Source organism: Palaemon carinicauda, chromosome 36, assembly GCF_036898095.1.
Source record: "Palaemon carinicauda isolate YSFRI2023 chromosome 36, ASM3689809v2, whole genome shotgun sequence".
Classification (NCBI taxonomy): Eukaryota; Metazoa; Arthropoda; class Malacostraca; order Decapoda; family Palaemonidae; genus Palaemon; species Palaemon carinicauda.
This window is the reverse complement of record NC_090760.1, coordinates 16,290,854-16,307,735: the sequence shown is the minus strand read 5'-3', so window position 1 is coordinate 16,307,735 and position 16,882 is coordinate 16,290,854. Positions and strand designations below refer to the sequence as shown.

The following is a 16,882-nucleotide window of genomic DNA, read 5'->3' as shown; positions in this document are numbered from 1 at the left end:
GTTGTTACAGCTCTAACTTCGTGCGTCTTCACCTTAAGCAAAGTTCGGTCTTCCTCACTCAGATGTGAATGAGCTTCTCGTATTAACAATCTGACAAAGTCTGACCAAGCATTCTTTGACAAAGGCAAGGATGGTTTCTTAACTGAACACCATAAAGCTTCAGATTGGCCTTGTAAAGGCTTAGTACGCTTTAAATAGAACTTAAGAGCTCTAACAGGGCATAAGACTCTTTCTAGTTCATTGCCTACGATCTCCGATAAGCTGGGGATATCGAAAGATTTAGGCCAAGGCCGAGAAGGCAGCTCATTTTTGGCTAGAAAACCAAGTTGTAGCGAACAAGTGGCTTTTTCTGACGAAAATCCTATGTTCTTGTTGAAGGCATGAATCTCACTGACTCTTTTAGCCGAGGCTAAGCATACCAGGAAAAGAGTCTTAAGAGTGAGATCTTTCAGGGAGGCTGATTGTAACGGCTCCAACCTGTCTGACATGAAGAATCTTAGTACCACGTCTAAATTCCATCCAGGGGTAGCCAAACGACGCTCCTTGGTGGTCTCAAAAGACTTAAGGAGGTCTTGCAGATCTTTATGTTTGGAAAGATCTAAGCCTCTATGCCGGAAGACCGATGCCAACATGCTTCTGTAGCCCTTGATAGTGGGAGCTGAAAGGGATCGTCCTTTTCTCAGGTATAAGAGAAAAACAGCTATTTGAGCTACAGAGGTACTGGTCGAGGATACAGAAACTGACTTGCACCAGTCTCGGAAGACTTCCCACTTCGATTGGTAGACTCTAATGGAAGAAGCTCTCCTTGCTCTAGCAATCGCACTGGCTGCTTCCTTCGAAAAGCCTCTAGCTCTCGAGAGTCTTTCGATAGTCTGAAGGCAGTCAGACGAAGAGCGTGGAGGCTTTGGAGTACCTTCTTTACGTGTGGCTGACGTAGAAGGTCTACCCTTAGAGGAAGACTACTGGGAACGTCTACTAACCATCGAAGTATCTCGGTGAACCATTCTCTCGCGGGCCAGAGGGAAGCAACTAACGTCAACCTTGTCCCTTCGTGAAAGGCGAACTTCTGCAGTACCTTGTTGACAATCTTGAACGGTGGGAATGCGTAGAGATCCAGATGTGACCAATCTAGGAGGAAAGCATCTATATGTATTGCTGCTGGGTCCGGGACTGGAGAGCAATAGATTGTAAGCCTCTTGGTCAGCGAGGTTGCAAAGAGATCTATGGATGGTTTTACCCCAAGTGGCCCAAAGTCTCTTGCACACATCCTTGTGGAGGGTCCACTCGGTTGGAATTACTTGCCCTTTCCGACTGAGACAATCTGCTATGACGTTCAAGTCGCCTTGGATGAACCTCGTTACTAGGGAGATGTCTTGACCTTTTGACCAGATGAGCAGGTCCCTTGCGATCTCGTACAACGTCAGTGAGTGGGTACCTCCTTGTTTGGAGATGTACGCCAAGGCCGTGGTGATGTCCGAGTTAACTTCCACCACTTTGCCTCGAAGGAGAGACTTGAAGCTTTTCAAGGCCAGATGTACTGCCAACAGCTCCTTGCATTTGATATGCATGCTCCTCTGACTCGAGTTCCACAGTCCTGAGCATTCCCGACCGTCTAGTGTCACGCCCCAGCCCACGTCCGATGCGTCCGAGAAGAGAACGTGGTTGGGAGTCTGAACAGCCAGGGGAAGACCCTCTCTTAGGTTGATATTGTCCTTCCACCAAGTCAGACAAGACTTTATCTTTTCGGAAACCGGGATCGAGACCGCTTCTAGCGTCTTGTCCTTTTTCCAGTGAAAAGCTAGATGGTATTGAAGAGGACGGAGGTGTAGTCTTCCTAGTGACACAAATTGTTCCACGGATGACAGCGTCCCTACCAGACTCATCCACAGCCTGACTGAGCAGCGTTCCTTCTTCAGCATCTTCTGGATGGATAGCAGGGCTTGATCTATTCTGGGGGCTGATCGTCTTGTTGTTCAGCAACGTCCTCATCAGAGGGTTCCTCATCCAAAAACTGATGAGGAAACGGCAACGGAGTGGGCAACGTCTGGCTCGCTGAGTCCGGTCGCACTGGTGGATGCGTGACGGAGCCGGACGCAACATCATGGAACTGCTGCACAGTCTGTGAACTGTCAACAACCATGGGTGCGCGAGGAAGCACAGCGTCAACCCGAGACTGTCTAGACCGTCTGGGTTGTGCAGTCAACACCCTACCGGGTTGCTGAGGTTGACGCACTGCGTCAAAACAAGTCACCTCTGCTGGTTGTTGAACGTCCTGAACGTCAACAACCACCTCCGAGCGTCGCTTAACGTCAACGTGCGGCTGGCAACCCACACTGGGTCGCATCGGTGGAGGAACCACCTCAACTGGCAGACGCGAGTAGGTTACCTCAGCGTCAACAGGGCGCACAACCGACCGGTTGGAAGGTTGTTGGCCAGAAGGTTCGGTAGCAACCTTCTCCGCATTAAAGTCCTCTATCAAGGACGCAAGCTTGGACTGCATGTCTTGCAGCAAAGCCCATTTAGGGTCTACGGGAGCAGGTGTGGCAACAGACGGGGTTAGCGACTGAGGCGGTACCGCTTACTATCCCTGAAAGCCTTGTTATGCATGACATAATTGTACAGCAAAACTTCAAAGGCTCGAAAACAGCTGTGAAGTTGACCTGTAAACAACTTGGAGCGTCTCCTGGCCAGGCGCCAGGGAGAGTCTACGAGAATTGAGAAGTCTATCTGGGCAGAGGCATGAACTCCCAAGCCGAGAACTTCTCTCGTGTCATATCAGACTCTCGCTCTATAAACCAGTTTAAAAGAAGGGAAAGCAAAGGCTGTATCCCCCAAACTCCTCCTGGTGAAAAACCAGTCGCCTAGCCAACGTAAAGCTCTCTAGGAGAGCGAGAGAGCACTAGCTTAAAAACAACGGCTTCGAAGTAGCTAGGCCTAGTGTAAGCTCTGATGTTTAGGCGAACGAGGAGCAGCAGTTACAAAAAGATCCGGACAAAGATCCTTAAAAAAATCATCATGATTTAATTAAAGTCCATAGGAGGCTAAGCAGCTTTAGGCTCCTCTCCATCTGACAGAGTCCTCAAGGGAATATCAGTAGGAGGGGGAACAGCAACTTCCTCATCTACAGGAACCTTGTCCGATAAAAGCGGAGTCTCAAGCAAGGGAGAGACCTACCGTGGTGGCAATGCTTTACAAGCAGAGTCCACACTCACTGGTGCATTAGTAGCGGACCAGAACGCAACGTCATGTAACTGCTTGACAGTCTGTGAACTGTCAACAACTGAACTGTCAACCACAACAGGTGCGTGAGGACGCACAGCGTCCACTCGAGACTGCTTTGACTGCCTAGACTGAGCAGTCAAAACAACTCTAGAATGCGGAGGTTGACGCACAGCGTCAAAACAAGTCAACTCCGATTGTTAGTGAACGTCTTGAACGTCAACAGGAGCATCAGCAAGTGGCCTAACGTCCAAATGCGGCTGAAAAACCACACGAGACCGCATCGAGTGTGGTTCTAAACAACCTGACTGACGTGACTAAGCTACGCCAACATCAACAGTAAGCACAAAGGAACGTTAGGTTGGCTGAAAGCCAGGATATCGATGAGATAAACGGCTAGACTCAACGGACTAATCGGCAGAATAGTCTTCCATAAGGGAGGCAAGCATATACTGCATGTCTTGCCATACAACCCATTAAGGATCAACGGAAATGGTTGTGGTAAGAGACGAGGGTAACGTCTGTGACCGCAACACTTTGCCAACAAAAAAAGACTCTCGGAGTCTGTGTTACGCTTTGTTAGGCGGCGAGCAGTTATCTGATGACTGCGTAGGGTCAGAGCTGTCCTAATGGTTGTAACCAGGACGCTGGACCTGTCCTGAAAGGACTGACTTTCGCTTAAGGGCTTCGAAACCTTGTGACAGGTTTCTTATGCGAAAAGCCTTCGGATGACGAGGAGAAACGTCTCTCTCGTCTTATGGTAGGGGAGATCTTGGTAAGATACACCCGATACCATAGAGGGAAAACGTCTGTTCGTTGATCAAGGCCTCTCGAACCCATAAGTCGTTTGACATTACTTCTCCCCTGGGCTTGGGAGCATGCAAGAGGTCCCGGACTAGGTGAACGACAGGCACGAACAGACGAACCCTCGGACGCAACACTGTAACACTTTGCGCATATCACTTTATCACTTCGGTTTTCTGTTTTGCAATTATTTCACTGAAATCGAAACTTTTACTGATTTCTACCTGAAACACGCAATTCTACCCTTCATTAAAAGGTAGTAATTGCGAAATCAGTCGTATAATGCAAGCTTATTAATACCAGCAAAAAAACAGAAAACATATTTTAAGATAAAAAAATCAGTGGCTGGGAAAGAGACTAAACACTAGTTCATATAACTACGTTTTCAATCTCTCACCGCACATAGCCTGGGGACGAGAATAAAAAACTAAAAACGTTTTATCCTTCCTCCCCATACAGCGACTAGGGACGAGAGTAACTCGAGAACAACGTTACCCGCTTGAACGGAACGTTTTCTCTCCTCTCTCTCCCCCCGTCTCTATCTCTCTCTCTCTTTCTCTCTTGAGTTCGCACCTAAGAGAAGAGCCCAATTATATTTCGTCAAAAAAACATGTTATTTGACTAAAGGAAAAACTGAAAGGTTTTTCAAATAAAAAGTTCCTTTAAAATAGAATTTAAAACATTTAAGCTAAGAAAGAATGAACAAAACGTCAGAATCGATTTACTCTTACTGCAAAGTGAAACCGTGATACACTCTCTCTCTATCGTAACGATAGAGCGCATGTTGAACGTCCTGAACGTCAACAACTGCGTAGCATAAATAAACTAAACGTTAGTTCATCTTTGAAAACAGTACGAAGACTATCAAAGAAATTCTTTCATAAAATATTACATTTAAAAAGTTTTAAATCCTTAGCTCTTTAAAAGCTAATTACGATATAAAGGGCTCAACGTTGATTAACTTCGGTTTCCAAGTTAGGACCGCCTACTCTCAGGAAAGGTCTACATAAACAAAACATTAAAATTATTTTTTTATTTTTATAATAAATGGAAAGTTAATCGAAGAGTCCTAATAAAGGCGGAGAGATATAAAATATATAGAGGAAAATCTATAACGTGATAAGATAATTACTAAAAGCCTAAACACACTTCCGTCTAAGGGAAGGGTCGGCCATTTAAAAGTGAAAGAAAGTCCATACTCTCTTTGTCACCATAATTAAATCTATCCAAAACGAGTTCAAGATTTAAGATGAAGATAAAACACCTGCATAGCGAAAGCTCAAAACTAGAATAAAGTACTTCACCAATTAGTTGTGAAAAAACTCCAGTTTAGCAACAGCGAGTAAGTACGTCTTGTCGATAGCTCGACAGAGAGAAAATTGAGTCTTTGTTTACATTGAGTACTGGGTATCTGGACGACAGATGGCGCTGTTGGGCACACCCGCAACCTGTGTAGCGATCGCTGGCGAGTTTTTACCGTAGAGTTGTCTGTCGGGCAACAGAGTTGCAGCTATTATAATCACCGGCTAAGTTAAATATTGAAAATGCATAATTAAGCAGATAAGGCCCGGTAGTTGTGTTCAGGAGCTAGATTGTAAGTCATTGCTCTCTGTGAATTACCTAACAGTGGTTTTTACTACTCTTGTGCTTTGTAATGAACTTGGCTTCCAGTCTTCATTTCAGCTTAACTGTATTTTCTTGTTAAACATGCTTTCCTACAGAACTTAGTTTGTATTTGTAAAAAGTTAGGCTCTTAATGATTCATGCATTTTTTATATACTTGGACTTTAAACGTCCAGTACACCATCGTAATTCATATTAAAATTATTTAAACATTTATTCATTGTATTAAAGTTAGCATTACAATTTCCCCTTTATTAACACCTGTTGTGCTGTATGTACAATCAATATTATTTTAAATTCTGTACTTAATATAGGCATATAAGAAAATAAAGTGAGATCTACAGTGTTTATCACAATATGTAGGATATAAAATTTATGTAATAAAATTGCTGAAATGATGTTAGAAGTAAATTTAGAGTGTTCAACACTAAGGGTAAATGTGGTACCTTTATAAGTTGGCCTGTCAATTCTTTCTCACGATCAGAGGCGGGTTTAGTCCTTGCCACAGTTAGTTCCTCTGTAAGTGTTGACCTTTCAACAAGGAGATACGCAATCTGAAACAAAAGATTTTTTTACTAAAATCTTGCAAATTTTGGTTTATTATCAAAGCTTTTGTCCCTTAATATGCAAGTCAATTATACGTTTTACATATCTTTCATGACCACAAAACACAATTTTTCTATAGTTATAATACCTGCTCCCCCAATGAACTGTGAGCAACATCCTCTAGTCCTTCCTGAAGGAGCATGGATGTTACAGCTTGGGTGCCTGCAAGCAATGCTTCAAGATCTTCCTTCAATGTCCGCACTTCATTATCCAACTCCTTTACTCGTTCTTCGCATTTCAAACGAAGGTGTTCCGTGTATTCCTCTAATTCCTGCAGCCAATATAAGTTGGAATTAACCACTTTAGTATCATTGAATGTATTTTACATCCTATCATTGCTGTTTTTTCTCTTGCTTTTTCTTCATTTTTGTATATAAAATTTTCACAAAGTACATGAAACACTATCTCTCTTTCTCTTCAATAATACAGACTAAAGATAAACTGCCCAGTTTCTCTCTCTCTCTCTCTCTCTCTCTCTCTCTCTCTCTCTCTCTCTCTCTCTCTCTCTCTCTCTCTCTCTCTCTCTCAATTATACAAACTAAAGATAAACTGCCCAGGCTCTTTTATCTCTCTCTCTCTCTCTCTCTCTCTCTCTCTCTCTCTCTCTCTCTCTCTCTCTCTCTCTCTCTCTCTCTCTCTCTCTCTCTCTCTCTTCAATAATACAAACTAAAGATAAACTGCCCAGGCTCTCTCTCTCTCTCTCTCTCTCTCTCTCTCTCTCTCTCTCTCTCTCTCTCTCTCTCTCTCTCTCTCTCTCTCTCTCTTCAATTATACAAACTAAAGATAAACTGCCCAGGCTCTCTCTCTCTCACTCTCTCTTCAATAATAAAATTAAAGATAAACTGCCCAGGCTCTTTAAACATTACTAATATAAAAGAAACACACTTCTGGTCTGTTAAATTCCCAGTATAAAACTCAGTTCCTTCAAAGAAATTTTTGAATGACAACAGTCAAAAAATGTTGGAAAAATATTGGGCATAAGAAGTCATATAGTATGACAACTTTCAAGCCATGATGAGACACAGAGAGGAAACCTGGCTGCTTCCAGGAAAGGAATTTTGAATGGACATAAAATTATCAGTTTTCAAAACGACACACATTCATTATTACTTTTTATTCCCACAGGTTGAAGTTATTGCCTTCTGTGCATCTTATCCTGCATGGTGCACAGGCAATCCTATCTGCTGTTCCCCTTTTTCCCTTATAAGGGATTTCCTCTATGGTGTTTAGCTAGTGTCCATGGGGTAATATTGCTAGCCTCATGACCTGCCTTATGTATATTCAAGGGGGCTATGTGCTAACAGAATAAGACTTTTCCTTGCTGTAACCCAACTACATATTAACCAGACTCAACATCACCCAACTTCATTTGGAGTTTGATAACCTGAATAATGAATTTATTACTATATCAACATTGAGTATACCTGTATAAATATACATATCACAACTTTCATGCATAGCCTTCTTTCCATATACATTCCTCATAAAAATTTTATGACATTGGAACAATAATAATTACCACTTTCTCTTCATCAAACTGTCTCCGGAGTTTGTCGTTCATATGCCGAGCAGCCTTTAGGTTGGCTTCAGCATCCACTAAAAGACGCCATAATTGCAGGGTTCTTGAATGAGGATCTTGCGTTTCCCAGTCCAAGCCTTCCAGCGTAAATCTTTTCTTGACACTAGTCCATTCATCCTCGCTCTGTAAGAAGGAAGTTATTTTTTTGGCATTAAATTTATTTTTCAAATAAATCTACAATCTTTATACATATATCACAATTGCTAACCAGGAAGCAGTTATTCCATACACAATAGCTGCAGACAGAGAACTATAGGAAAATGTTATTTTTATAATAAAATAAATTTTTGAATATACTTACCCGGTGATTATATAAGCTGCAGCTCTGCTGCTCGACAGAAAACTCTACGTTAAAAATCCGCCAGCGATCGCTATGCAGGTAGGGGGTGTACTTCAACAGCGCCATCTGTCGTGCAGGTACTCAGTACTCAATGTAAACAAAGAACTCAATTTTCTCCTCGGTCCACTGCGTCTCTATTGGGGAGGAAGGGAGGGTCCTTTAATATATAATCACCGGGTAAGTATATTCAAAAATTTATTTTATTATAAAAATAACATTTTTCAATATTTAACTTAGCCGGTGATTATATAAGCTGATTCACACCCGGGGGGTGGGTAGAGACCAGCAATAAATGTTTACATTATTATGAGCTAAGGATTTTTTATTTCATTTTAGCAGTTATCAAAATAACAAACTTAAAATAAATAAGTACCTGGTAAGGAAGTCGACTTGAACAATTACTCTGCCTTTTTAAGTATGTCTTCCTTACTGAGCCTCGCGATCCTCTTAGGATGCTGAGCGACCCCTAGGAGCTGAAGTATCAAGGGTTGCAACCCCATACTACAGGACCTCATCAAAACCTCTAATCTAGGCGCTTCTCAAGAAAAGAATTTGACCACCCGCCAAATCAACCAGGATGCGAAAGGCTTCTTAGCCTTCCGGACAACCCAAAAACAACAATAAAAACATTTCAAGAGAAAGATTAAAAAGGTTATGGAATTAGGGGAATGTAGTGGTTGAGCCCTCACCCACTACTGCACTCGCTGCTACGAATGGTCCCAGGGTGTAGCAGTTCTCGTAAAGAGACTGGACATCTTTAAGATAAAAAGACGCGAACACTGACTTGCTTCTCCAATAGGTTGCGTCCATTATACTTCGCAGAGATCTATTTTGTTTAAAGGCCACTGAAGTTGCGACAGCTCTAACTTCATGTGTCCTTACCTTCAGCAAAGCTTGGTCTTCCTCACTCAGATGGGAATGAGCTTCTCGTATTAACAGTCTGATAAAATAGGATAAGGCATTCTTTGACATAGGCAAAGATGGTTTCTTAACAGAACACCATAAAGCTTCTGACTGTCCTCGTAAAGGTTTAGTTCGTCTTAAATAGAACTTAAGAGCTCTAACAGGGCATAAGACTCTTTCTAGTTCATTTCCAACCATATTTGATAGGCTTGGAATATCGAACGATTTCGGCCAAGGACGAGAAGGTAGCTCGTTTTTGGCTAGAAAACCAAGCTGTAAAGAACATGTAGCCGTTTCAGATGAAAATCCGATGTTCCTGCTGAAGGCGTGAATCTCACTGACTCTTTTAGCTGTGGCTAAGCAAACCAGAAAGAGTGTCTTTAAAGTGAGATCTTTAAAGGAGGCTGATTGTAGTGGCTCGAACCTTTCTGACATAAGGAATCTTAGTACCATGTCTAAATTCCAACCAGGTGTAGCCAAACGATGCTCCTTCGTGGTCTCAAAAGACTTAAGGAGGTCCTGTAGATCTTTGTTGTTGGAAAGATCTAAGCCTCTGTGACGGAAGACTGTTGCCAACATGCTTCTGTAACCCTTGATAGTGGGAGCTGAAAGAGATCTTTCTTTCCTCAGGTATAAAAAGGAAGTCAGCTATTTGAGTTACAGAGGTACTGGTCGAGGATACTGATACTGACTTGCACCAGTTTCGGAAGACTTCCCACTTCGACTGGTAGACTCTAAGAGTGGATGTCCTCCTTGCTCTAGCAATCGCCCTGGCTGCCTCCTTCGAAAAGCCTCTAGCTCTCGAGAGTCTTTCGATAGTCTGAAGGCAGTCAGACGAAGAGCGTGGAGGCCTTGGTGTACCTTCTTTACGTGTGGCTGACGTAGAAGGTCCACCCTTAGAGGAAGAGTTCTGGGAACGTCCACTAGCCATCGAAGTACCTCGGTGAACCATTCTCTCGCGGGCCAGAGGGGAGCAACTAACGTCAACCTTGTCCCTTCGTGAGAGGCGAACTTCTGCAGTACCTTGTTGACAATCTTGAACGGGGGGAATGCATATAGGTCTAGATGTGACCAATCCAGTAGAAAGGCATCTATATGAACTGCTGCTGGGTCCGGGATTGGTGAGCAATATATTGGGAGCCTCTTGGTCATCGAGGTTGCGAAGAGATCTATGGTAGGCTGGCCCCATGTGGCCCACAGTCTCTTGCATACATCCTTGTGTAGGGTCCATTCTGTTGGAATGATTTGTCCCTTCCGACTGAGGCAATCTGCCATGACATTTAAGTTGCCTTGGATGAACCTCGTTACTAGAGAAATGTTTAGATCTTTTGACCAGGTGAGGAGGTCCCTTGCGATCTCGTACAACGTCATAGAGTGGGTCCCTCCTTGCTTGGAGATGTACGCCAAAGCCGTGGTGTTGTCCGAGTTCACCTCCACCACTTTGCCTTGAAGGAGAGACTTGAAGCTTTTCAAGGCCAGATGAACTGCCAGTAGCTCCTTGCAGTTGATATGCAACGTTCTTTGACTCGAGTTCCAAGTTCCCGAGCATTCCCGACCGTCTACTGTCGCGCCCCAGCCCGTGTCCGATGCGTCCGAGAAGAGAACGTGGTTGGGAGTCTGAACAGCCAGGGGCAGACCCTCTCTGAGGCTGATACTGTCCTTCCACCAAGTCAGGGAAGACTTCATCTTCTCGGAAATGGGGATCGAGACCGCTTCTAGCGTCTTGTCCTTTTTCCAGTAAACAGCTAGGTGATATTGAAGGGGACGGAGGTGTAGTCTTCCTAACGAAACGAACTGTTCCAGGGATGATAGTGTCCCTATCAGACTCATCCACTGCCTGACTGAACATCGTTCCCTCTTCAGCATGTTCTGGATGCATAACTGGGCTTGACTTGTTCTGGGGGCCGACGGAAAAGCCCGAAAAGCTTGACTGTGAATCTCCATCCCTAAATACACAATAGTTTGGGATGGGACCAGTTGAGACTTTTCCATATTGACCAGGAGACCCAATTCCTTGGTCAGATCTAGAGTCCACTTTAGATCCTTCAGACAGCGACGACTGGAAGAAGCTCTTAGAAGCCAGTCGTCCAAATAGAGGGAGGCTCTGATGTCCGCTAAATGAAGGAATTTGGCTATATTCCTCATCAGCCTCGTAAACACAAGAGGAGCTGTGCTTAGGCCAAAGCACAGGGCTTGAAACTGGTAGACAACCTTTTCGTAAACGAATCTCAGAAAAGGTTGGGAGTCTGGGTGGATGGGGACGTGAAAGTAAGCGTCCCTTAGGTCTAAAGAGACCATTCAGTCTTCCTTTCTGACCGCTGCTAGAACGGACTTTGTGGTCTCCATGGCGAACGTCTGCTTTGTGACAAAGACATTCAGCGCACTGACGTCTAGCACCGGCCTCCACCCTCCTGTCTTCTTTACAACTAAGAAGAGACGGTTGTAGAAGCCCGGGGATTGATGGTCGAGGACTTTGACTACCGCTCCCTTTTCTAGTAAGAGAGACACCTCCTGCTTCAATGCTCGTCTCTTGTCTTCCTCTCTGTACCTGGGAGAGAGATCGATGGGAGACGTTACTAGAGGGGGTTTTCGTACAAACGGGATCTTGTACCCCTCTCTAAGCAACTTCACAGATTGTGCATCTGCGCCTCTCTTCTCCCAGGTCTGCCAGAAGTTCTTGAGTCTGGCTCCCACTGCTGTCTGAAGAAGGTGGCAGTCAGACTCTGCCTTTAAAGGACTTGGTTCCTTTCTTCTTCCCACGTCTCCCTTCGGCACGAGCACCTCCTCTGCTGGAGGCTCTGCCACGAAAGGGCGGAATAAATCTGGACGCTGGAGCGTCCATCCTGGGTCTAGACAAGGTAGGCAAAGGGGTGGCTTTGCGGGCAGAGGACGCAACCAGGTCATGGGTGTCCTTCTGAATCAAAGAAGCAGCAATCTCCTTAATCAAGTCCTCTGGAAAAAGGCACTTTGAGAGAGGAGCAAACAGAAGTTCTGATCTTTGACACGGTGTCACTCCAGCTGACAGGAAAGAGCAAAGATTCTCACGATTCTTGAGGACCCCGGATACGAACGAAGCCGCAAGCTCACTAGATCCGTCACGTATGGCCTTGTCCATGCAGGACATTATGAGCAAGGAAGATTCCTTGTCAGAAGGGGAGATCTTCCTGCTCAAAGCTCCCAGACACCAGTCCAAAAAGTTGAAGACCTCGAAGGCTCTAAACACTCCTTTCAACAGATGGTCTAGGTCCGAAGGTGACCAGCAAATCTTAGAGCGTCTCATGGCTAGCCTGCGGGGAGAGTCTACAAGACTTGAGAAGTCGCCCTGGGCAGAGGCAGGAACTCCCAAGCCGAGAACTTCTCCCGTGGCATACCAGACGCTCGATCTGGAAGAGAGTTTAGCAGGGGGAAACGTAAAGGCTGTCTTCCCTAGACTCTTTTTGGACTGCATCCAATCTCCTAAAACTCGTAAAGCTCTCTTGGACGAGCGTGCGAGGACGAGTTTCGTAAAGGCAGGCGAGGATGACTGCGTACCTAAAGCAAACTCTGACGGAGGAGAGCGTGGAGCCACAGACACAAACTGGTCCGGATACATCTCTTTGAACAGAGCAAGAACTTTTCTAAAGTCCAAAGAGGGTTGCGTGGTCTTGGGTTCGTCAAGGTCCGAATGTGGTTCATCAACGTGTGCCGCATCGTCATCATCAGAGAGTCCATCATCCGAGAATTGAGGAGGAAGCGGCAAAGGAGTAGGAATCGGCTGGTCAGCTGAGTCCGGTAGCACGGGTGCACGCGTGACTGAACCGGACGCAACGTCATGGAACTGTTGCCCAGTCTGTGAACTGGCAACAACCATAGCAGCGCGGGGACGCATAGCGTCTACTCCAGACTGTCTAGTCTGATGTGGGCGAGCAGAGGCAACCACACTGGGTTGCGGAGGTTGACGCACCGCGTTAAAACAAAACAACTTAGACTGTTGTTGTACCTCTCGAACGTCAACGGAAGGTTCCGTGCGTCGTTGAACGTCAACATGCGGCTGGCAGGGTACACTGGAACGCATGGGTGGCGGGACTCTCTCAGCTGGAGTGCGGAAGAAGGTCGCCTCAGCGTCCACAGGACGCACAACCGTGGTTGGTTGTAGGCAAGAGGTTGGTTCAGCATCAACCTTCTCCGCACGAAAGTCCTGCATCAGTGACGTTAACTGATACTGCATGGTCTGCAGCAAAGACCACTTAGGGTCTACAGGAGCAGGTGCGGCGACAGACGGTGTGACTGCCTGAGGCGGTACCGCTTTGCCTCTCTTAGGAGGTGAGCAGTCGTCGGAAGACTGCAGCGAGTCCGAACTGACCCAGTGGCTACAACTGGGCCGTTGGACTTGCGCGGAAGGGACCGACTTGCGCTTAAGGTAGTAGGTTGGCCAGGGCACCAGCCACCCGTTGAGATACTACCGCTAGAGAGTTATGGGGTCTTTTGACTGGCCAGACAGTACTACATTGGATCCTCCTCTCTGGTTACGGTTCATTTTCCCTTTGCCTACATACACACTGAATAGTCTGGCATATTCTTTACATATTCTCCTCTATCCTCATACACCTGACAACACAGATTACCAAACAATTTTTCATCACCCAAGGGGTTACTGCACTGTAATTGTTCAGTGCCACTTTCCTCTTGGTAAGGGTAGAAGAGACTCTTTAGCTATGGTAAGCAGCTCTTCTAGGAGAAGGACACTCCAAAATCAAACCACTGTTCTCTAGTCTTGGGTAGTGCCATAGCCTCTGTACCATGGCCTTTCACTGTCTTGGGTTAGAGTTCTCTTGCTTGAGGGTACACTCGAGCACACTCTCCTATCTTATTTCTCTTCCTCTTGTTTGGTTAAAGTTTTTATAGTTTATATAGGAGATATTTATTGTTGTTACTCTTCTTAGAATATTTTATTTTCCTTTTTTCCTTTCCGCACTGAGCTATTTTCCCTGTTGGAGCCCCTGGGCTTATAGCATACTGCTTTTCCAACTAGGGTTGTAGCTTAGTAAGTAATAATAATAATAATAATAATTAAGAGGCCGCGAGACCTTGGTCCATGGTTTCTTACGAGAAACCTCTTCCGCAGACGAGGAATAAATGGGCTCTCTCGTCTCTGTGTGGGTGGGGCGATCTTGGGTAGATACGCCCGAAACCACGGAGGGAACGTCTGTTCGCTGATTAAAGCCTCTCGAACCCTTTGGTCGTACGACATTGCTTCTCCCCTGGACTTGGGAGCTTGCAAGAGGTCCCGGACTAGGAGGACGACAGGCACGAACAGACGAACCCTCAAGCGCAACACTATCCACAACACTATCACTCACTTTATCACTACCCACTGCACTCTTACACTTCAGCTCCTTGACGTCCGCCATGAGCTGGTTACGGTCACTAGCCAAGGACTCGACTCTCTCACCCAGAGCTTGGATGGCACGCATCATATCTGCCATCGAAGGTTCTTGAGTGCCAGAAGGGGGATTAGGAGCAACCACTACAGGGGAAGGAATAGGTTGTGGGGCATGAGGAGAGGAAAATTCAACGGAGCGAGATGAACTTCTCCTGACTCTATCTCTCTCTAGCCTACGTGTATATTTCTGGAATTCGATAAAATCGAATTCCGAAAGCCCAACGCATTCCTCACATCGATCTTCCAATTGACAGGTTTTATCCCGACAATTGGAACAAACGGTGTGAGGATCGATAGAGGCCTTCGGAAGACGCCTTGAACAGTCCCTAGCATTACACTTCCTGAATTTAGGGACTTGAGAAAGGTCAGCCATTTTGAATTGGTCAAAGGGGAATTCAAAAACTATCCAAAGTCATCAACAAATAATCCGATATCAACAAAAGAATGCAAGGATTTATTGAAGATAAAGCCTGCAAAGCGAAAGCTCAAAACTAGAAACGTGTACTTCACCAAAAAGTTGTGAAAACCAATCTAGTTAGCAACAGCGAATTAGTAGGTCTTGCCGGTGGCACGACAGAGAGAAAATTGAGTTCTTTGTTTACATTGAGTACTGAGTACCTGCACGACAGATGGCGCTGTTGAAGTACACCCCCTACCTGCATAGCGATCGCTGGCGGATTTTTAACGTAGAGTTTTCTGTCGAGCAGCAGAGCTGCAGCTTATATAATCACCGGCTAAGTTAAATATTGAAAATTTTGGTTTATAATAAACTATTTTAAAATTTTTACCACTGCTCAAAACTTTGCTGGCACTATCTTTTTATGCATAGCATTACAGCATTAGGTCCCAGAGTGGTCTAGTAAAATTATCTTTTAAAAATAATTCAGTTACAGCAAGAACATAAACATGGTGATAGAAACCTTAAGCAAACCCTGTCTGTCAGTTTCTTTGGATCAAAATCTTACTATCACCTTTTAGAAACTTTGCAAAGTAACCGATTAAGAAAGGATGCCCTTACAGCCTACTGACATGAGAGAAAGAACCAAAAACTGTGTTTACACTTAAAAAAATTCATTCATACTGTGCACCTGCGGTTCCAGTAATATATCAAATTATCTATAAAAAAATCTAAATTACTTCAAAATTCCTGATAAAAATCCTCTCTCCACATTGCCTTTAATCTCAACATGGCAGTGAAAATATGGAGCAGCATTGTCCGTGGTAAATGTTATAATAAAATCTCTAATTTTCCCAATTTACCACAATCCCCAGATCCTGACAAAAGTAGAGTAACTAATTGCAATCATACAGCAACTACATCTCGGAAGGGTCCAGGACACCCCAGTTGTCGAGATACCTCAACAGGTGTGTCCTGTTTGAGTGGGTCCAAGCCAAGACCAGAGTGAACCCATGGGTGAACGCTTGGGGAGCGATAGACAGTTTGAAGGACATGGCTTTGAACTGAAACTCTTTGCGGCCAAAGACGAAAGTGTCTCTACCCAAATGGTCTCCTGCTAACAACCTCATTACTTTGTTAACAGTTTCAATAGCCATATCAGCTCACTTAAGACCCACTCCTACTTAAAGGCTGATGACCTGTATCCATGTGGGAAAAAAACAGCTTGGAAACCACACAAAAATGTTGCTTAACCAAGAAATCTGGGAAAGATAAGACTTCCATTGTTTGAAGGCACACTCGATCACACTAGTCTATCTTATTTCTCTTCCTCTTGTTTTTTTTTTTTTTTTTTTTGAAGTTATCAGAGTTTATATATGAAAGATCTAATTCAGTGTTATTACTGTTTTTAAAACATTTTATTTTAATTGTTCATTAATTCTCTTGTAGTTCATGTACTTATTTTCTTTCCTTACCAAGCTACTTTTCCCTGTTGAAGCCCTTGAGCTTGTTTCATCTTGCTTTTCCAACTAGGGTTGTAGCTTAACTAATAATAATAATAATAATAATAATAATAATAATAATAATAATAATAATAATAATAATAATAATAATAATAATAATACTACAAGGGTAGACGTGCTCCCAAGTAATTTATAAAAACTAGTGAAGTACTATTTTTCTTGAGCTGAATATTCTTCTACCTCTCACACAGCTTTGCACCAATTGTCAAGCCACATTTCCTCATTTTTTCAAGAAATAAAAAATCCTCAGACTGCAAGTCTGGAGATAATTTCTTTCCTCCTACTACCATGCTTTCAGAACTTTCTTCCTGGTTAATGTCACTATTGCTTTCTCCACGGTCAAATTCCACTGTTCTTCATTCTCCTTTTTTATCAAGCCCCACATAGGAAAGGGCATTAGTTTATCATTCAAATGACCTCAGCATTTAAAGAAAGAAAAATTAAGAATAAATCTGTATAGCTTAGT

At 44.2% G+C, this 16,882-nt stretch overlaps 1 protein-coding gene across 2 annotated transcripts in view; it reads right to left on the bottom strand.

The window, feature by feature from the left end:
* Positions 1 to 16,882, bottom strand: part of LOC137628389 (uncharacterized) — a 124,525-nt gene that overhangs the window by 57,986 nt on the left and 49,657 nt on the right. For both annotated transcript variants that reach the window (XM_068359541.1, XM_068359540.1), the window contains exons 3-5: positions 7,772 to 7,954; positions 6,341 to 6,523; positions 6,093 to 6,200 (exon numbers count right to left, since the gene is read on the bottom strand). In XM_068359541.1, coding sequence (XP_068215642.1) covers positions 6,093 to 6,200; positions 6,341 to 6,523; positions 7,772 to 7,954 — 474 coding nt within the window. The remainder of the gene's footprint in view (positions 1 to 6,092; positions 6,201 to 6,340; positions 6,524 to 7,771; positions 7,955 to 16,882) is intronic.